The sequence below is a fragment of the Saccostrea cucullata genome, unplaced genomic scaffold (genome assembly GCF_032062105.1).
Source record: "Saccostrea cucullata isolate Sc308-1 unplaced genomic scaffold, CSIRO_AGI_Scuc_v1 ctg3426, whole genome shotgun sequence".
Taxonomy (NCBI): Eukaryota; Metazoa; Mollusca; class Bivalvia; order Ostreida; family Ostreidae; genus Saccostrea; species Saccostrea cuccullata.
The window spans coordinates 1-14,835 of record NW_026933384.1 but is presented as its reverse complement, the minus strand read 5'-3'; the positions used below and the strand labels follow the sequence as shown (position 1 = coordinate 14,835).

The following is a 14,835-nucleotide window of genomic DNA, read 5'->3' as shown; positions in this document are numbered from 1 at the left end:
CTACCTTAATACCAGTTGATCACTTGATGGCTTCGCCGGTTTGCTGACAACAGGCTTAAGACGACCTTATCTACCTTCTAAACTGAAGAGTCGCATTCGAAATCGAAAGTTGAATGTGCAAAAGGGTTTGGTTTGCATGTCTTGACAGAAAGAAGTTTTACTTTCAGCAAGAAATGAAAGTATTGAGGATCATTTTTCATTGTAAGTTTTCCCTGATTTTTTTTTAAATTAGCTAAAAGGGTACATCCATCTACAGAGTTTGTAGTAAAATTAAGTGTTGTTTGTCGATGTACAGCAGAACATATAACATCAGGTACACGTGGTACACTTATACAGGTTATAACTCTTTAAGAAACGGATTCAAGGATTAAGAAAGCTGAAATTTTTAAGTTTAAAATTATATAACAGAGGTGGAAGATAGGGCAAGGATTAAAACTAAAATAATAAACTATACTTAGAGGACGACCATTTGATTCTGAGGGGGGGGGGATGGGGGCTAACAAATTTTTTTGAGACGGATTATTTATTTTCATGCCAGTCAAGGACAGATTATTTGTTTTCTTCTTTGTTTTACATAGTTAGAATGATCTGTGTCTTGGTACAAGCCCTCACCAGTCACCACAGTTAGAATACGTCCCATATCAGGGTCCGACACTCGTCAAAATTTGGTCTCGCCATTTGGGCAACCTTGGTATGATCACAGGTTGCCCGAATGAATTTCAGGTCGTCCAAATAAAATATCAAATGAAACAAAACTTAATGTGCAATTGTTTAAAATTTGTTAAGATAATTAACAGAAGTTGTGTTTTTGTATTAAAAAATGTAAACCAGACATTCATTTTCATTGCCATGAAGGCCTAAATATAGAGGATGGAATAACCCTGGACTGAATTAATCGGGTGTTATATTACAGTGGACACCCAACATGGCTGTCAAGCAGCAGAAAACGATCATCAGATGATCAGAAAGTTGTAGGGGAATGCAAGATGTTACAATGATGATTATTATTACTATTTACATATTTAAGGTGATCATTGACTAAGTTGGCATATTTTATATCTCAAATAAAACTTTATTAAAGACCTTGATTAAAAATTGCATCAGCTGATTGATCGAACGCAGATTTGGCAGGAAGAAAAATCTACGCGGCTGCAATTTGAACACGTTGAATGGGTTGGTTTTGTTACAGAAAAATATGTTTTCAAGATCTTTTGAAGTTTATTTTAAAATATTAAACATCATTATTAAATATTCCCAACTTGTACGTCCCAGGTCGTCATTTGGGCGAGCCAGGCTGAAAATCAGGTCGTCCGAAATCATTTCTGGGTGGAAATGACGAGGTGACGAGCGCGAATGTCGAACCCTGCATATACTTGCAATGTAGTAAATCGGAGCGGATCCGCTCCGAATAATATAGAAGGATTTTCTCTGGAAATAACAAACAAATTAACATGATTAATCAAAACAAACCTTTTTGAGATTGTATATGCCTTTTATCCCAGAAAATAATCCATCTAAAGACAAAAATCCAATTAATTTTCTCAACGTTTTTCTCTCGCTTCAAATTTACCTGCCATGTTTACATTCGGGACTCTCTAGATTGTTCGTAGTAAATTGCACTGAGTTATATTGAGTACGAGTTATCGCCCATGTTTCTTTTGCTATATTACGAATACATGGAACGAATTCTATCGTTAAACCGGGTCAGTAGGACAATATCATTTTAACGATAGAACGTTCTATCTTTGTTTTACGGTACCTATATCCGTTGATTCTAAAAAGACTAATCATTTATATATAATACTAATAGTCGGATTCGGATTGTATAACTTTGTTCAGGCAAGCATAGTTGCCAACTCACCCGATTTCGTTGGGTCACACCCGATTTTTCAACCCGTAACCCGATTATTTTTGATGACCCGGCGGGTCATGCTTATCACCCGATTTTTGCCGAACAATCCGAAAATCTCCCGATTTCCGGATTTGGTTCGTAAATTAGGTTGCACTTTTAACTTCCAGTTACAACCCAAGCTTAGATCTACGTAAACAATGCCGATGGATTAATTATCAGTGCAGGTGTAAACAATTAACTGGGTGTTGTTTTGACAAATCAATGTTTGAAGTCAATTAAAATGGCTTCCGATAGAACTAGATCGTTATCAGGGCCAACAGGAACAAACTGAACCAAACACATGTCTCTGATTGAACCAAGAAAAAGAGAAACTATTTAATATGTACATATCAAGGAATCTTGGCAAAAACTTTCATTCTAGATAAAATGAAGTGATCAAAGACAGTGTAGGCCTAAGTTCACATTTAAAACATATTGCAGTAGTTTAAGAGAGAGGGAAAATAACTTCAATATTGAAATTGGTATACTTTCAAATTTAGCAGAAACTGAAAAGTTTTTAAAAAAAAAAATGCACACTTACTTCAGGTCAATACTGAAATATGAAACCTTCAATTCTCATTTTAACATGTAAATTAAATCAAATTATGTATGAATTTTTTGTCATAGTAAATTCAATCCTTTTTCAATAAAAGAATTCTCAATACACAAATACTTTGTATATATATATGTATAAAATTTAATCATGGTAAATATGTCGTGAATGTCGTTACGCGTTATGACCAGATTTTTTACTTTCCAAATCTGGTATGATGACCAGAATTTTACATGCTGGAGGTTGGCAAGTATGCAGGCAAGAGGTCTGGGGCCGCCTTAAGGACCCCAGTGGGTCCTGGGCGAAGCCCTGGAGGCCCAGGGAGGGAAACCCCCAAGAAGTTTGTGGGTTTTTGTGTATTTTATGAGTAAAACCAGGCATAATAGTGGTATTGGTTATTATGTACCAAAGTATGACTTTATTAATACTAGTTATATCATACTTTGAATGAAGGGGGTCCAGGGGGCAAAGCCCCCTGAAGCTCCTGGGTTTTTGTGTATTTTAAGAGGAAAACTAAGCACAAGAATATTAATATTGTACCAAAGTATGGCATTTTTAATATTATTTACATCATACTTTGAAATTTTAGGGGAGGGGTCATACACATGTAACTGTACACATCCCTTAATCCGTCAGTGTATACTTTGTATTAATTTACTGTGGAAGTATAATTCTTTGACAGGAAAATTATCATTTTCGGTATATAAGAATTGGCTTGTATTGAAAGTGATTCATCACACCTACTGAGTGCACATGATTGTCATCTTGATAAACTGACTACAAGTATCCAGTCTGGGAATCTGATTTTAAATACTATTTGGTTCTAAAATGGTGAGCCAAAAAAAATTCTGAATTGAAGATTCTGAGGTTAAATTACACGGAAATAAAAAGGGTATTTCACTATATTTAAATATCATAAGTCAAGGTTAGATTATTTATTTTCTTGGCAGTGGAGGACTGATTATTTATTTTCATTTTCTGACAGGGACAGATTATTTATTTCCAAAATCTGCCAGCCCCCCCTCCCCCCGCAGAATTGAATGGAAAATTTGATCAAGTTGTTTTGAACCATGATGTCAATTTTCTATTTTAATCAGACAGGAATGAATAGTAAATCGAAGTGGCTTTGAGATAATTTTTTTAATACATCATTTTTAGCTCTACTGGTCAGAGACCAGAAGAGCTTATGCGATTAAACAATTTTTCAAAATGCTACTCCTCCTACAGTTTTGGTCTGATTTCAATATAACTTGGCACACAAGTAGACTACACTAAGATACATAATTCTGTATATCGGTTTTTGATTTCGATGAACGGTGTTGCCGTGGTTACTAAAAATAGAAATTTCTGTGAAATTCTTTCAAAATGCTACTCCTCTACAGTTTTAGTCTGATTTCAATATAACTTGGCACACAAGTAGACTACACTAAGATACATAATTTGTATATTGGTTTTTGATTTCGATGAACGATGTTGCCGTGGTTACTAAAAATAGAAATTTCTGTGAAATTCTTTCAAAATGCTACTCCTTCTACAGTTTTAGTCTGATTTCAATATAACTTGGCACACAAGTAGACAGGATACACAATTCTGTGTATCAGTTTTTGATTTCGATGAACGGTGTTGCCGTGGTTACTAAAAATAGAAATTTCTGTGAAATTCTTTCAAAATGCTACTCCTTCTACAGTTTTAGTCTGATTTCAATATAACTTGGCACACAAGTAGACTACAATAAGATACATAATTCTATATATCAATTTTTGATTTCGATGAACGGTGTTCCGTGGTTACTAAAAATAGAAATTTCTATGAAATTCTTTCAAAATGCTACTCCTTCTACAGTTTTAGTCTGATTTCAATATAACTTGGCACAGAAGTAGACTACAGTAAGATACATAATTCTGTATAGCGGTTTTTGATTTCGATGAACGGTGTTGCCGTGGTTACTATAAATAGAAATTTCTGTGAAATTCTTTCAAAATGCTACTCCTCCTACAGTTTTAGTGTGATTTCAATATAACTTGGCACGCAAGTAGACTACACTAAGATACACAATTCTGTGTATCAGTTTTTGATTTCGATGAACGGTGTTGCCGTGGTTACTAAAAATAGAAATTTCTGTGAAATTCTTTCAAAATGCTACTCCTTCTACAGTTTTAGTCTGATTTCAATATAACTTGGCACACAAGTAGACTACAATAAGATACATAATTCTGTTTATTGGTTTTTGATTTCGATGAACGATGTTGCAGTGGTTACTAAAAATAGAAATTTCTGTGAAATTCTTTCAAAATGCTACTCCAAATACAATTTTAGTCTGATTATAATATAAATGTGGCATGCAAGTAGACTGCACTCAGAACATAAAGAGACTTAATCAAGGATCATTATTCTATTTATTGCTGTTGAAAAGTTTCAATTTCCAACTGCTTAAGTACTTTTCTCTTCCTTTGCTATAAGTACAAACCAGTAGAGCTTCAGTCTCAGAGACTTCTGGTTCATTAATGATTTCATTTCAGACTAATGTTGACCTGATTCCAGATGGTGAAGAACTTAAAAGACAGCATTGATGGCAGGAGGTGAGCTTTTGTGTGGAATTTAATTTAAAAAAACCACACAGTACTGAATTTTCAGTCATGCACAGGAAAAGAAAGAAATCTTTGCATTTGACTTTAAAATAGTCAAGAAATAATTCACTTTTACATGATTATCATGATCATAGAATACTTGTATTAAGAAAAGTTCATAAAACTGTATTTTCAAGTATATCTTTTTGTTAGTATAACAGGCAAATTCAAAGAATTGTGATTCCCTACTTTTGGTGTCTTAGTGGTAATGCACATGTGAAATGCGAAAGCTCTCTCCCTTCTCATTCATAAGTAATGGCCAAGGGTCAATTTTTGATAACAAACGGACAGCAAGACTGACAAATGAGATTTTTTTTTGCTAAAGCAGGGGACAATTAAATAGAACATTGACTAGCATAAAACAATGATGAAATCTAGTTAAAAAAAATTTTGAGAAAGAAATGCATTGACATGTTAATATTGAGAAAATACATTATAGGTCCAATCTAAGAAGAAGGTATGGTTTATCTTTATTGCGCCCTAAAAGTGTAATGACGTCAAAAAATTTTGAAACTGGCTTAAATATTAGTTTAATAAATGACTTTGATAAATCAGGAAAGAATATGGCATGAAGGTTTATTATTCTGCAAATATGACGTCATTAATGTGAAGCATTTCTCTATTTTCAACAGAAAGAGCCTCAAAATGGCACATTTCAAGGGTGATTTTCCTTTAGAAAACAGTGTCCACAGCCGTCGCCCACGTTAATTAATTTTTTGATATTTTGTGCAAAATTCAATAACAAATCACATATCTCAAGATCTTTGTGGGCGATGCCTGTGGACAATGTTATCTGAAAGAAAATTCCATTGGAAATTGGTGTCTTCTGCTACTTTTTAAGAAAATACGGGAAAATGCACATGTCTATGACGTCATAATTAGCATTTAAAAACACATGTGAGAAAAATGACTTGTATGATTTTTCTGCATTGAATTTCTATTATTTAAAAAGCTTGAGTTTGCAACTTTTACACCAGTTTCATTTTTTAGAAAATCACAGGGCAAAATTTGTATAGAAACCATATCTTCTTCTTAGAATAAGATCTTTGATCCGCTCCAGTTTGATCACTACACAAAGCGGATCAAAGATCTAATTTTAATTAGATTGTTATAGGTCCAGTCTTGAACTAGATCCTTCTTTTATAAATTGATTTCTAATGTTACAGCTAGCATTCAAGACAGGCCTCCCACAGAGAAAGAACTGGTGGAAGTCAGCAAACATATCGGGGCCGGTTTCGAGCTTTTGGGAGCTTACCTAGGCATCAACAGCATAAAGATCCAACAAATTGTGATGAACAATAGCTTCAGTGTAGAGACACAGATTTTTAAAATACTTGTCGCCTGGAAACAGAAGGAGGGACGTCAAGCCACAGTGAGAAAACTCCTGGAGGCCGTAAAAAACAGCCCGGGGAACATTAATGTAGGGGAGATAGAGAGGATTTTTGACACGTGATGTTTGACATGTGATATTTGACTCGTGATATTTGACACATGATATTTGACATGTGATATGTGACTGTGTGATTTAGTAAATCATAATCACATCTCCCTCCCAAGCCCTTACTAACTACAGACAGGACCTGGAGGGTTAGAATCACATCAGAATCAATCTGATTATTATCCAGTTTATTTGGTAAGGCTTATATCAAAAGATAATAGTACTGAGATGACAGAAACAGACTAAACAAATTTTAATTTAAGGTCAAAATTTAAGTGAACAGTGTTTCTATAATATTTATACTTTTTATAACTTCTCAGTTTGATTATATTGAATTCTGAAGCTACCATACTCAATGGGTGCAGAAAATAATGATAATAGTTTGATTCATATTTGAATGTGTTTATAAACCCAAGACTTATTTCTCCTCTAAACCATTATTTCTCTATTAAACACTTTGATCTCTGATATATGCATAAGTCACTGAAGTGTAGAATTTTTCAGTAGTTACTATGCTGTATGAATGTAATCCAGTGTTTGTTCATGACTGAAAGTCTTGGTACTCTGTTTTGTTGTTCTTTATAATATCTATGTAAAGTGTGTTCAACATGAAGTACTCCATGTTCATCAAGCGCTTCCTTTGTCATTTTTAATATATTTTTTCAATTAAATAATGACTCAAATATTTGTTTTGTTTAATAATATATTTAATATTTAAACAAATGTAAGCTGAGTAACACACATTCCTAAAGCAATTTCATTTAGAGATTGAATTTTAAAAGTAAAAAGATCTGGTTTGCATTCCTTCAATATTTTTGTCTAATGAAAATGCAAAATAAAATGTGTATTGAAATAACTGACAAGTAACAACTTAAAGGGATTTTGAAATTGGTCAGATGATCAAATCCTATAATGGCATTATATGCCTGAAGCTTACAAATGTACATGTAAGTATAAATCATATGATACATGTACTTATTACGGTATGTACAATGAATGCAATACAACAGTACTGATTAAATTAAAGTACATTATATTGAACTGCTTACCGGTACATATTCAATAATTACTAAAAAATAATTGTATGATTCTTACATAAAACTGTAGTTACTTTTAGTATAAAACAAATCAATTGTAATAATAGAATGACTAAATGTGAAAAGATACCATACATAAAAATCATTCCAAACTTTAACATACTGTTTAATACATGTACAGCACATAGGCCTTGAACTAAAAAAACAGCAAAATCATGGCATATCATTCTATGAACCTCACAATATCAAACCGCCTGTTCTAATCTCTCTGCTATGAACCCCATCTGACACTCTTTAAGTCCGTCGACGAGCGTCTGGAACGCCTGTGGCCCCCTCTTCTGTACTATAAATAGAAGCTGGGTGGCCTTCTCCCTCCTGGTTCTCTGGATCTCCACCTCCTCCTTCATATTCTCCGTCAGGATGGAGTGGGAGATAAGGAAGTCCATCAGTTCGTCCACTATAAGGTTCTCTAGGAGGAATGTCCAGTTCTTCCTGATGGCTTCCCTGTGTCTGTGTTCCATTCTGGTCAATGTTTATAAGGGGGGAATAGGTGACCAAACACAACACCATGAACACATGCGTATCCAAGAATCTCTTCAGCTAGGCTACATTAAATTCACTGTCAACTTGTTGTATTCTTCATGCAGGCATTCTTTGTTTTATTCAAAGTTTTCTTAAAGATGTTTCACAGTCTAAAATTATAAAAATAGTAGTTTTAATAACCAGAATAAAATGCTTTTCTCAGCAAGGCAGACTTGTTCACAAGTTGTTGATTTGAAAAGATAAAATAAATCTAAAAGGATCTTGTAGTAGTGCATGTCTATAGCGATCTATATGTACAGGTATGTATGGCAGGTTAGATTGGCAGGTACCTGGATGGTATAACCCAACCCCTTTTTCACATGTTCTTCTAAAATTTCTTTAGTCACTAGGGCTACCAAAGAACTATAAATAAGTGATACAGTTACATGGGGCCATGGTTACACCATCTACATGATCTAGGCTGTTTAATTTTTAGCTGAAATGTTTTCCGAGTTATTCCTCTTTGCAAAAGACGCAAAGAATTTGAAAGAAATGTGCAATAGATCTATCAAATGATGTTAGGCCGTATAATGCTGCTGAGAATACCAAGGGTATTTACTTAAAATGCACCAGCTGTATAATGTAAGGAGGGGGGCATTTAATTTTAGGCCTAGTACTAAAAATCAAGGTACATCAACTGGTGTGACCCATAGGGTTTTTAAACCAGAGACATGTTATTATGGGTAACACCAGCTAGACTTGTAGACTTATGCAACTCATTTCTTAATCCCAGTGTTATTACCTGCAGCATTAGATGTTCAAAATGAAATCCATCCCAATGTTCAACAGGAAGTAAACAAACCATAACAGCCGAGCGGCATCGAAGCGATTAATATAATCTTCTTTTATGCCACTGTGTACAGAGCGGCTCGTTGGTCTAGGGGTATGATTCTCGCTTTGGGTGCGAGAGGTCCCGGGTTCAAATCCCGGACGAGCCCTATTTCTTCTTTTTTTGTTTTTAAATCTATTTACAATTTTTTTAACTTTATTCTGTTTTTTTTTCACATCGATTGTCAAAATACTTGTTTTATTTTTTTTCATCTACACATAGATGTGTTATTGGCTGTGCAAAAATACCGAAACGGGAGCGAGGGGGGGGGGGAGGGTTTACATCGCCATAATTTCCCCCTAGTGGATGGAATTGTAGCTATCTGTTATATCTGTCCTATTTTTTTTTTTATTTCAAAGAGCTATATCTGCTTTTTCCTTGGATTATGGACATATAAAAATTTACAAACAAAAATTCAAACCGTGGGAGGGCGGGGGCACCTGCATGGTGCGGCCCTGGGTCCGCCTTTGAGTGGACTAAATCATGGGCACTTGTCTCCGTAATATTTTTTTTTTAACCGATATGCATACTATGATATTATGCATATATATGGGTTGAAAATTTATTACTGAAACAAGTGCCAGACAGTGGAATATATACTTGCTAGAGACATGACTGAATATAAAATCTATAACAGAGATTATCTAACAGAAACAGGTGTTTTCTCGTCTCATGTCGATTTATGTTTCTGAACAAATTTTCTTTCATAGATTTTAAACAAGTCGTGTACTAAGGGAGCACATTAGTGCCCTGTTAAATTCAGACAGTTTGTTGGAAGACCTGGTCTCTGAAGATTACATAAAATGTTGTCATTGAGAAACTCCAGCATCCTTTTAATATAAAACAAGAGGGCATGGACCACATCGCTCAACTGAGTAAGTTTGTCTATGCTATAATTTTTTTTTTACAAGATTTCTCTTTGTAATACCTATATTGTGACACTGGATTCCACCGGGGCCATAGTTCTGAGAATGTAGAATCTACACTACTCCAGCATGCTTTTAATATAAAATAAGCATTTCTGGCCCAGTGGTTCTTAAGAATATTTTAATTTAAAGATTTTTCCTATGTATATTTCAATGCCTAATTGGATTCCCAGCTATTGTGGCCTCGCCCTACCCCCTGGGGATCATGATTTTAACAATTTAGAATCATCACTTTACCCCCGGAATGCTTCCACATTCAAAATTGCGTGACCAAAAGGAAAAAACAACAACAACAAAACAGTATTAAGCTTTCTGGTTACTTTAATCCTATACATAATTTATTCTTATTCAAGCCACACAATAAACATATACCGAGATGGAAAAAAAAATTAAAACACGAGCTTAGTTTCATTGAATGATAAGTAAGCTAAAATTTCCGTCATTCTTGTAAAGATTTGATCGTATTTAAACACAAAACATGGCGCAAATGTAAACGGTACAGCGAGAATACATCACATATTCCTTCTTTTAACCAGTCTGTCACGTGACCAAGTTCATCACGTGGTTTGTATGAGTCTTTAATAAAGTTTACAGTCTGCAACTTCCAAATAATATTTTTTTTCATTTAATTGTTTTTTTCTTTAAAAAAAATGAATAAACTTCTGTCCTCTTGAAAAAAAAATCATATCAGTATACAAGAGTTCAGTCAAATTACTGAAACAATTGATAAGACACCTAAATGAATTCGTCACATGAGAAACATTAATCGTCACATAGAGAAACATTCCAAAAATTCTATCAGTTGAAAGCAGTAACAAAAATCACAATACACATGCAGAATTTTAGTCTTGTGCAGTCACGCTGACCATCGAAAGTTCCGACGAAACAATCTTTGTGGAGTCTTTTGTCTTCCTCTTAAAGGATGGTACAGCACAGGCAGGTACCCTCCTCCTCCTTAGTGATCAGAGGAGACGACTCCTTAGAGACCTGCTTTCCGTTCGGCTGTTCTGTTACAGCAGCAACGGTTTTCTATAACAGACAAAAATAAGAGAATCTAGCAGAATCAGATACATATTATATAGCGAATGAAAAAAAAAAATGTCAAATTTGATTTTTTCGATACAGAACCAATCGTACTATAATTTTTTTTTAATAGTCATAATAATAGTGGTTGTGAAAGATTGATGTACGGGATGAGTTAAGTTCAGATAGACTAGTAAATAAACTTACCTGCTCTGTTTCGATGACTACACCATCAACCTCGTTTTCGTATTTTGTGGTGATGCCATCCTCAACCAGCGTCTGTTTTTCCACTGTTTCTGTCTTTTCTAGAGTTGTTTCTTGATTTTTAACTTCGCCATTTGCTGGCGTCGCCTTGCCATCCTCTGTTGGAAAGCTAGTGCCACCTACCGTCCCATCCTGCGGGGAGGAGTCAGGTTTTTCTTTAGCCTCGCTTTGGTTTACATCTTCCGTTTCCGGTTTTTTGGTTTGTTCTGAATTGTCTTCTCTGATTTCCACTTTTCGTTCTTCGGACTCTTCGTTAGCGTTGCCTTGTTCTTTTGATTTTTCTTGCAGCTGTTCAACGTCCTCCTGTGGTTGTTTCTTTTTAAATAACGGCATCTGTGTGTGTAAAGCCATAAATTATTGAATAACTGAAACCATCAGTCAGTCTAACTGTTCTGAGTGTCCAGTTGAGCTTACAATGTCATCTTAGCCGAGCTTAACAGTGTGCATGCATTACTGACAACTTTTGATGTAGGAATAAAAAAAAATTAATATCAAAACAAATAAATGGATTTACCCAAGAATATCAGTAATAATTTAGGGACTTGTACCAGGAATCTATATACTAGTTTATATAGGTCCCTGCTTGTATCTATTCCTTACAAATGTTATTAATTGATGCGTTACCACCATCTATTTTCAGACACTTACGTCGTTAGATTCTATCTGCTCGATGTAGTCTGTGATGTTTGGAACTGCATACGTATACTGCACCAGGGGACCAAAGTTGATTCCACTCTCCACAAGAGGCGGGATCCCCTCCTCTTCTTCTTCCTCAAGGTCAAGGCCAAGTACGTCGTCAAGGGAGATAATACTGTCACAGAATCCTGACTCGATCAGAGGTTTGGTGTCTTCTTCAACCGATTTCTGTAGGACAACTGAAATGATTAAGAGAAACAAAATTTTCACTAAATTCTGTGATAAAGAGTAAAAAATTTTCTCTGATTTCTGTAACAAAAAATGATACACAGATAAATCTTCCACTGATGTCTCTTGGGCAACTAAAATTTTAGAAAGACAAAATTTCACTGATTCTGTTGGACAACTCAAATGAGTTCCTTTTGGACAGCGCAAATGAGGACGTATTTTGTGCATTAATAAGACAGCTGTGCATAGATTTTATTTGGGATCGTCACCAATATGTAAGCCGATTTAATTCTATTTTATCATCAAAGATACAAATTGCATATGCAGTATAATGGTTTTCTAGATGTTGCTAAATTAGAAAACATTTGTATTATACTGGATCCCTGTGTTTTATGATGCATCGATATCTAAAGCATAGCAAGACCTAGATGTAAATACCGGTACAAAATAATTATAATTATATGTATAGACCTCTGACGATAGTCAAAACATTGTAGGCATATACAACTAGATAACGAATTTAGGTGGATCTTTAAAAAAAAAAAAAGAAGTAGCAAAATTGATAAATAAAGCCATTTTATTTTGCATTTTTACATAAAAACTTAGACCTATGAACTTACATTTTTTATGTAGAGGTGTTTGTCCGTTAGTACAGGTAGTACACCTGGTATATAGAGGAATTTTAAGACTAAACCTTGTATACAAACATAACAAGGATACAGCTGTTGCCTGCCTGCCGGTGTTACATATTTTATTGACGAATTATCAAATTAGCAGGCCCAGTGTTTCAGATGTACGTACATATAATACATATATAACGTTCATATCTGACCAAGTGGCCGAGACCTAGGTAGTAATTCAAATTTTGATATAGTTCAATAGGCGATTTCAGATCCAAAATGTTATATTGATTACAAGATTTTGTATGCAACAGTATACACATATACATAAAACACAACAGTTCATTTAAAAGTCTAAATAAACACATTGGTTGTTATCTTAAATTCCAAATTGTAAACTCTTTAGATATAAAATCATATCATTCCCCTTAATTATGCAGCTATTTTTGAAAAAAAAATCGAGGAAACCTGTGCTTATTTCATATATTGCGCTTCACATCTCATTTGTGATCTCACATCTCATTTGTAAGCTAGCTCAATTTTCATTTGTCAACTCACACCTCATTTCTGTGGCCTCGCATATGTCTTTTGTGTGATATCACATCTCATTTGTGTGATCTCATAACTCACTTGTGTAATTTCACATTTCATTTTGTGATAGCTTATTCCTCATCTCATATTTCATTTGTCATTGAACAAAGCTTTGAAGGAAAGACAACTCTCCGTTAGGTAGAAAACAAATTAAGACATCATCAGCAATGGCTGCAAATGTAGTGCATTCTCCATATGCTCTTTTTTTCTTCCTTAAGATATGAAATAAAATGAATGTACATTTATTTAAAACATCGCTGGCCAAATGACCTTTCTTATAATAACCAGTATCCTTGGAAGAGACGTCACTACATGTATAAATGAATGAAACATTTAGGAATGGTACGTTAAACAACACAGTCTATAGATCCGATGGTAGACGTTATTCAGACTTGAAAAAGTTTGCAGCCCTCGGACTATGAATTTCCTGTCTCTGTGTCAATTGTAAGAAATAGACATACAAGAACTACAGTACTCAAGAGAAATACGACCCGATAGGTGTATATTGTTTACAGTTAAATATACTCAAAAAATTTTCAGGAATAAAACACAAAAATCTATTGATACTGATGACGTTACCTTTGTTGTTTTTCTCTGTCATGTTGGGGGACCCTCTTCCGCTCTCTGACCTCTTCGTTTTCTTCTTTTCTGTTTTAACTAAATAAATTATCAAATTAATATATAATATGGAATTAATATCAGAATTACTTTATATAATTAAATTCATTAACGAGAATACGTGGCAAAAATTTACATCCACATGTATTAAAATCATAAAAATGCTATGCTGGAGATAGTGATTAAGGTTCATTACCCCCCCCCCCCCCCCGCTAAGAAAGATAACTCATCATTTTTTAAGATTGTCAAATTCATTGTCTAAATTGACTATTGTTAGGTTCAAAGCCAATTTTTATAAAATTTTGTACAGCGCTAGCAAAGTATGATTAAAATTGTATATTTTGATTAATATGAAATCGGTATAATTTTCGTGGGGGTTTAATTTTCGTGGTATAAAGAAGAAAATGCCGCCATGAAATGCATTTTTTCACAGAAATTACTACTCAACAAAACCTTCATTTTCGAAATCCCCACAAACTCACGAGTTTTGAGAGGAATGCTACACCTAAGAGACAAGTGTTTGTTCTTATTTTTCATATGAAGTATAATGCCCTTCGTGTTTACCATGTTTGGTCCTTTTCTTCTTCCTGTTTCTTCTCCGACCCCCTACAAATATCCCCCGATCCTCAGATTCAACAAGAATTGCTGAATTAATGGCATTTTGTATTTTCACTTTCAGGGCACTTCGCATATCTCCAACAGAAGGATGGCAGGCGAGGTTATTAGAATAGCATGGTGTCCCTAAAAATAGCCACAAAATATTATTAAAGGTGATTTACAAGAATAACATGGGATTCCTGGAAATATAGACATAGGCTATTCATAAGGCATGTTATCCGATGTTAAGGACATGGCACAGGCGACGGAACAAAACATTGGGAATCATGTTATCGTAGCAAGGCTTACATTTTTTTTGGTTTAGCCCCTCCCCTCTCTTTTGATTTGCTTCCGACGCCTATGAAATAAATTGAT

The 14,835-nt window shown here is 34.5% G+C and overlaps 3 protein-coding genes and 1 non-coding gene across 4 annotated transcripts; 2 read left to right on the top strand and 2 right to left on the bottom strand.

The window, feature by feature from the left end:
* Positions 1-51: 51 nt before the first annotated feature.
* Positions 52-6,588, top strand: LOC134238145 (death domain-containing protein CRADD-like). The gene is made up of 3 exons (XM_062720263.1): positions 52-201; positions 4,964-5,023; positions 6,238-6,588. The coding sequence occupies exons 2-3, from the start codon at positions 5,014-5,016 to the stop codon at positions 6,522-6,524; spliced, it is 297 nt and encodes a 98-aa protein (XP_062576247.1). The 5' UTR covers positions 52-201; positions 4,964-5,013; the 3' UTR covers positions 6,525-6,588.
* Positions 6,589-7,243: 655 nt separating this feature from the next.
* Positions 7,244-8,914, bottom strand: LOC134238146 (death domain-containing protein CRADD-like). Its single transcript, XM_062720264.1, has 2 exons — positions 8,871-8,914; positions 7,244-8,238 (listed from the first exon to the last, which is right to left on the bottom strand). Exon 2 carries the CDS (start codon positions 8,065-8,067, stop codon positions 7,792-7,794), a length of 276 nt encoding a protein of 91 aa, XP_062576248.1. The 5' UTR covers positions 8,068-8,238; positions 8,871-8,914; the 3' UTR covers positions 7,244-7,791.
* An 80-nt stretch (positions 8,915-8,994) lies between these two features.
* On the top strand, positions 8,995-9,066 carry Trnap-ugg (transfer RNA proline (anticodon UGG)). The gene has a single exon. It is a non-coding gene; the product is annotated as a tRNA-Pro (tRNA).
* A 1,120-nt stretch (positions 9,067-10,186) lies between these two features.
* On the bottom strand, positions 10,187-14,638 carry LOC134238150 (uncharacterized; the record flags this gene model as incomplete). Its single annotated transcript, XM_062720269.1, has 5 exons — positions 10,187-10,912; positions 11,114-11,503; positions 11,819-12,045; positions 13,825-13,902; positions 14,428-14,638. Coding segments are annotated over 5 exons (1,020 nt in total), but the record flags the coding sequence as incomplete, so codon positions are not given.
* Positions 14,639-14,835: the final 197 nt, after the last annotated feature.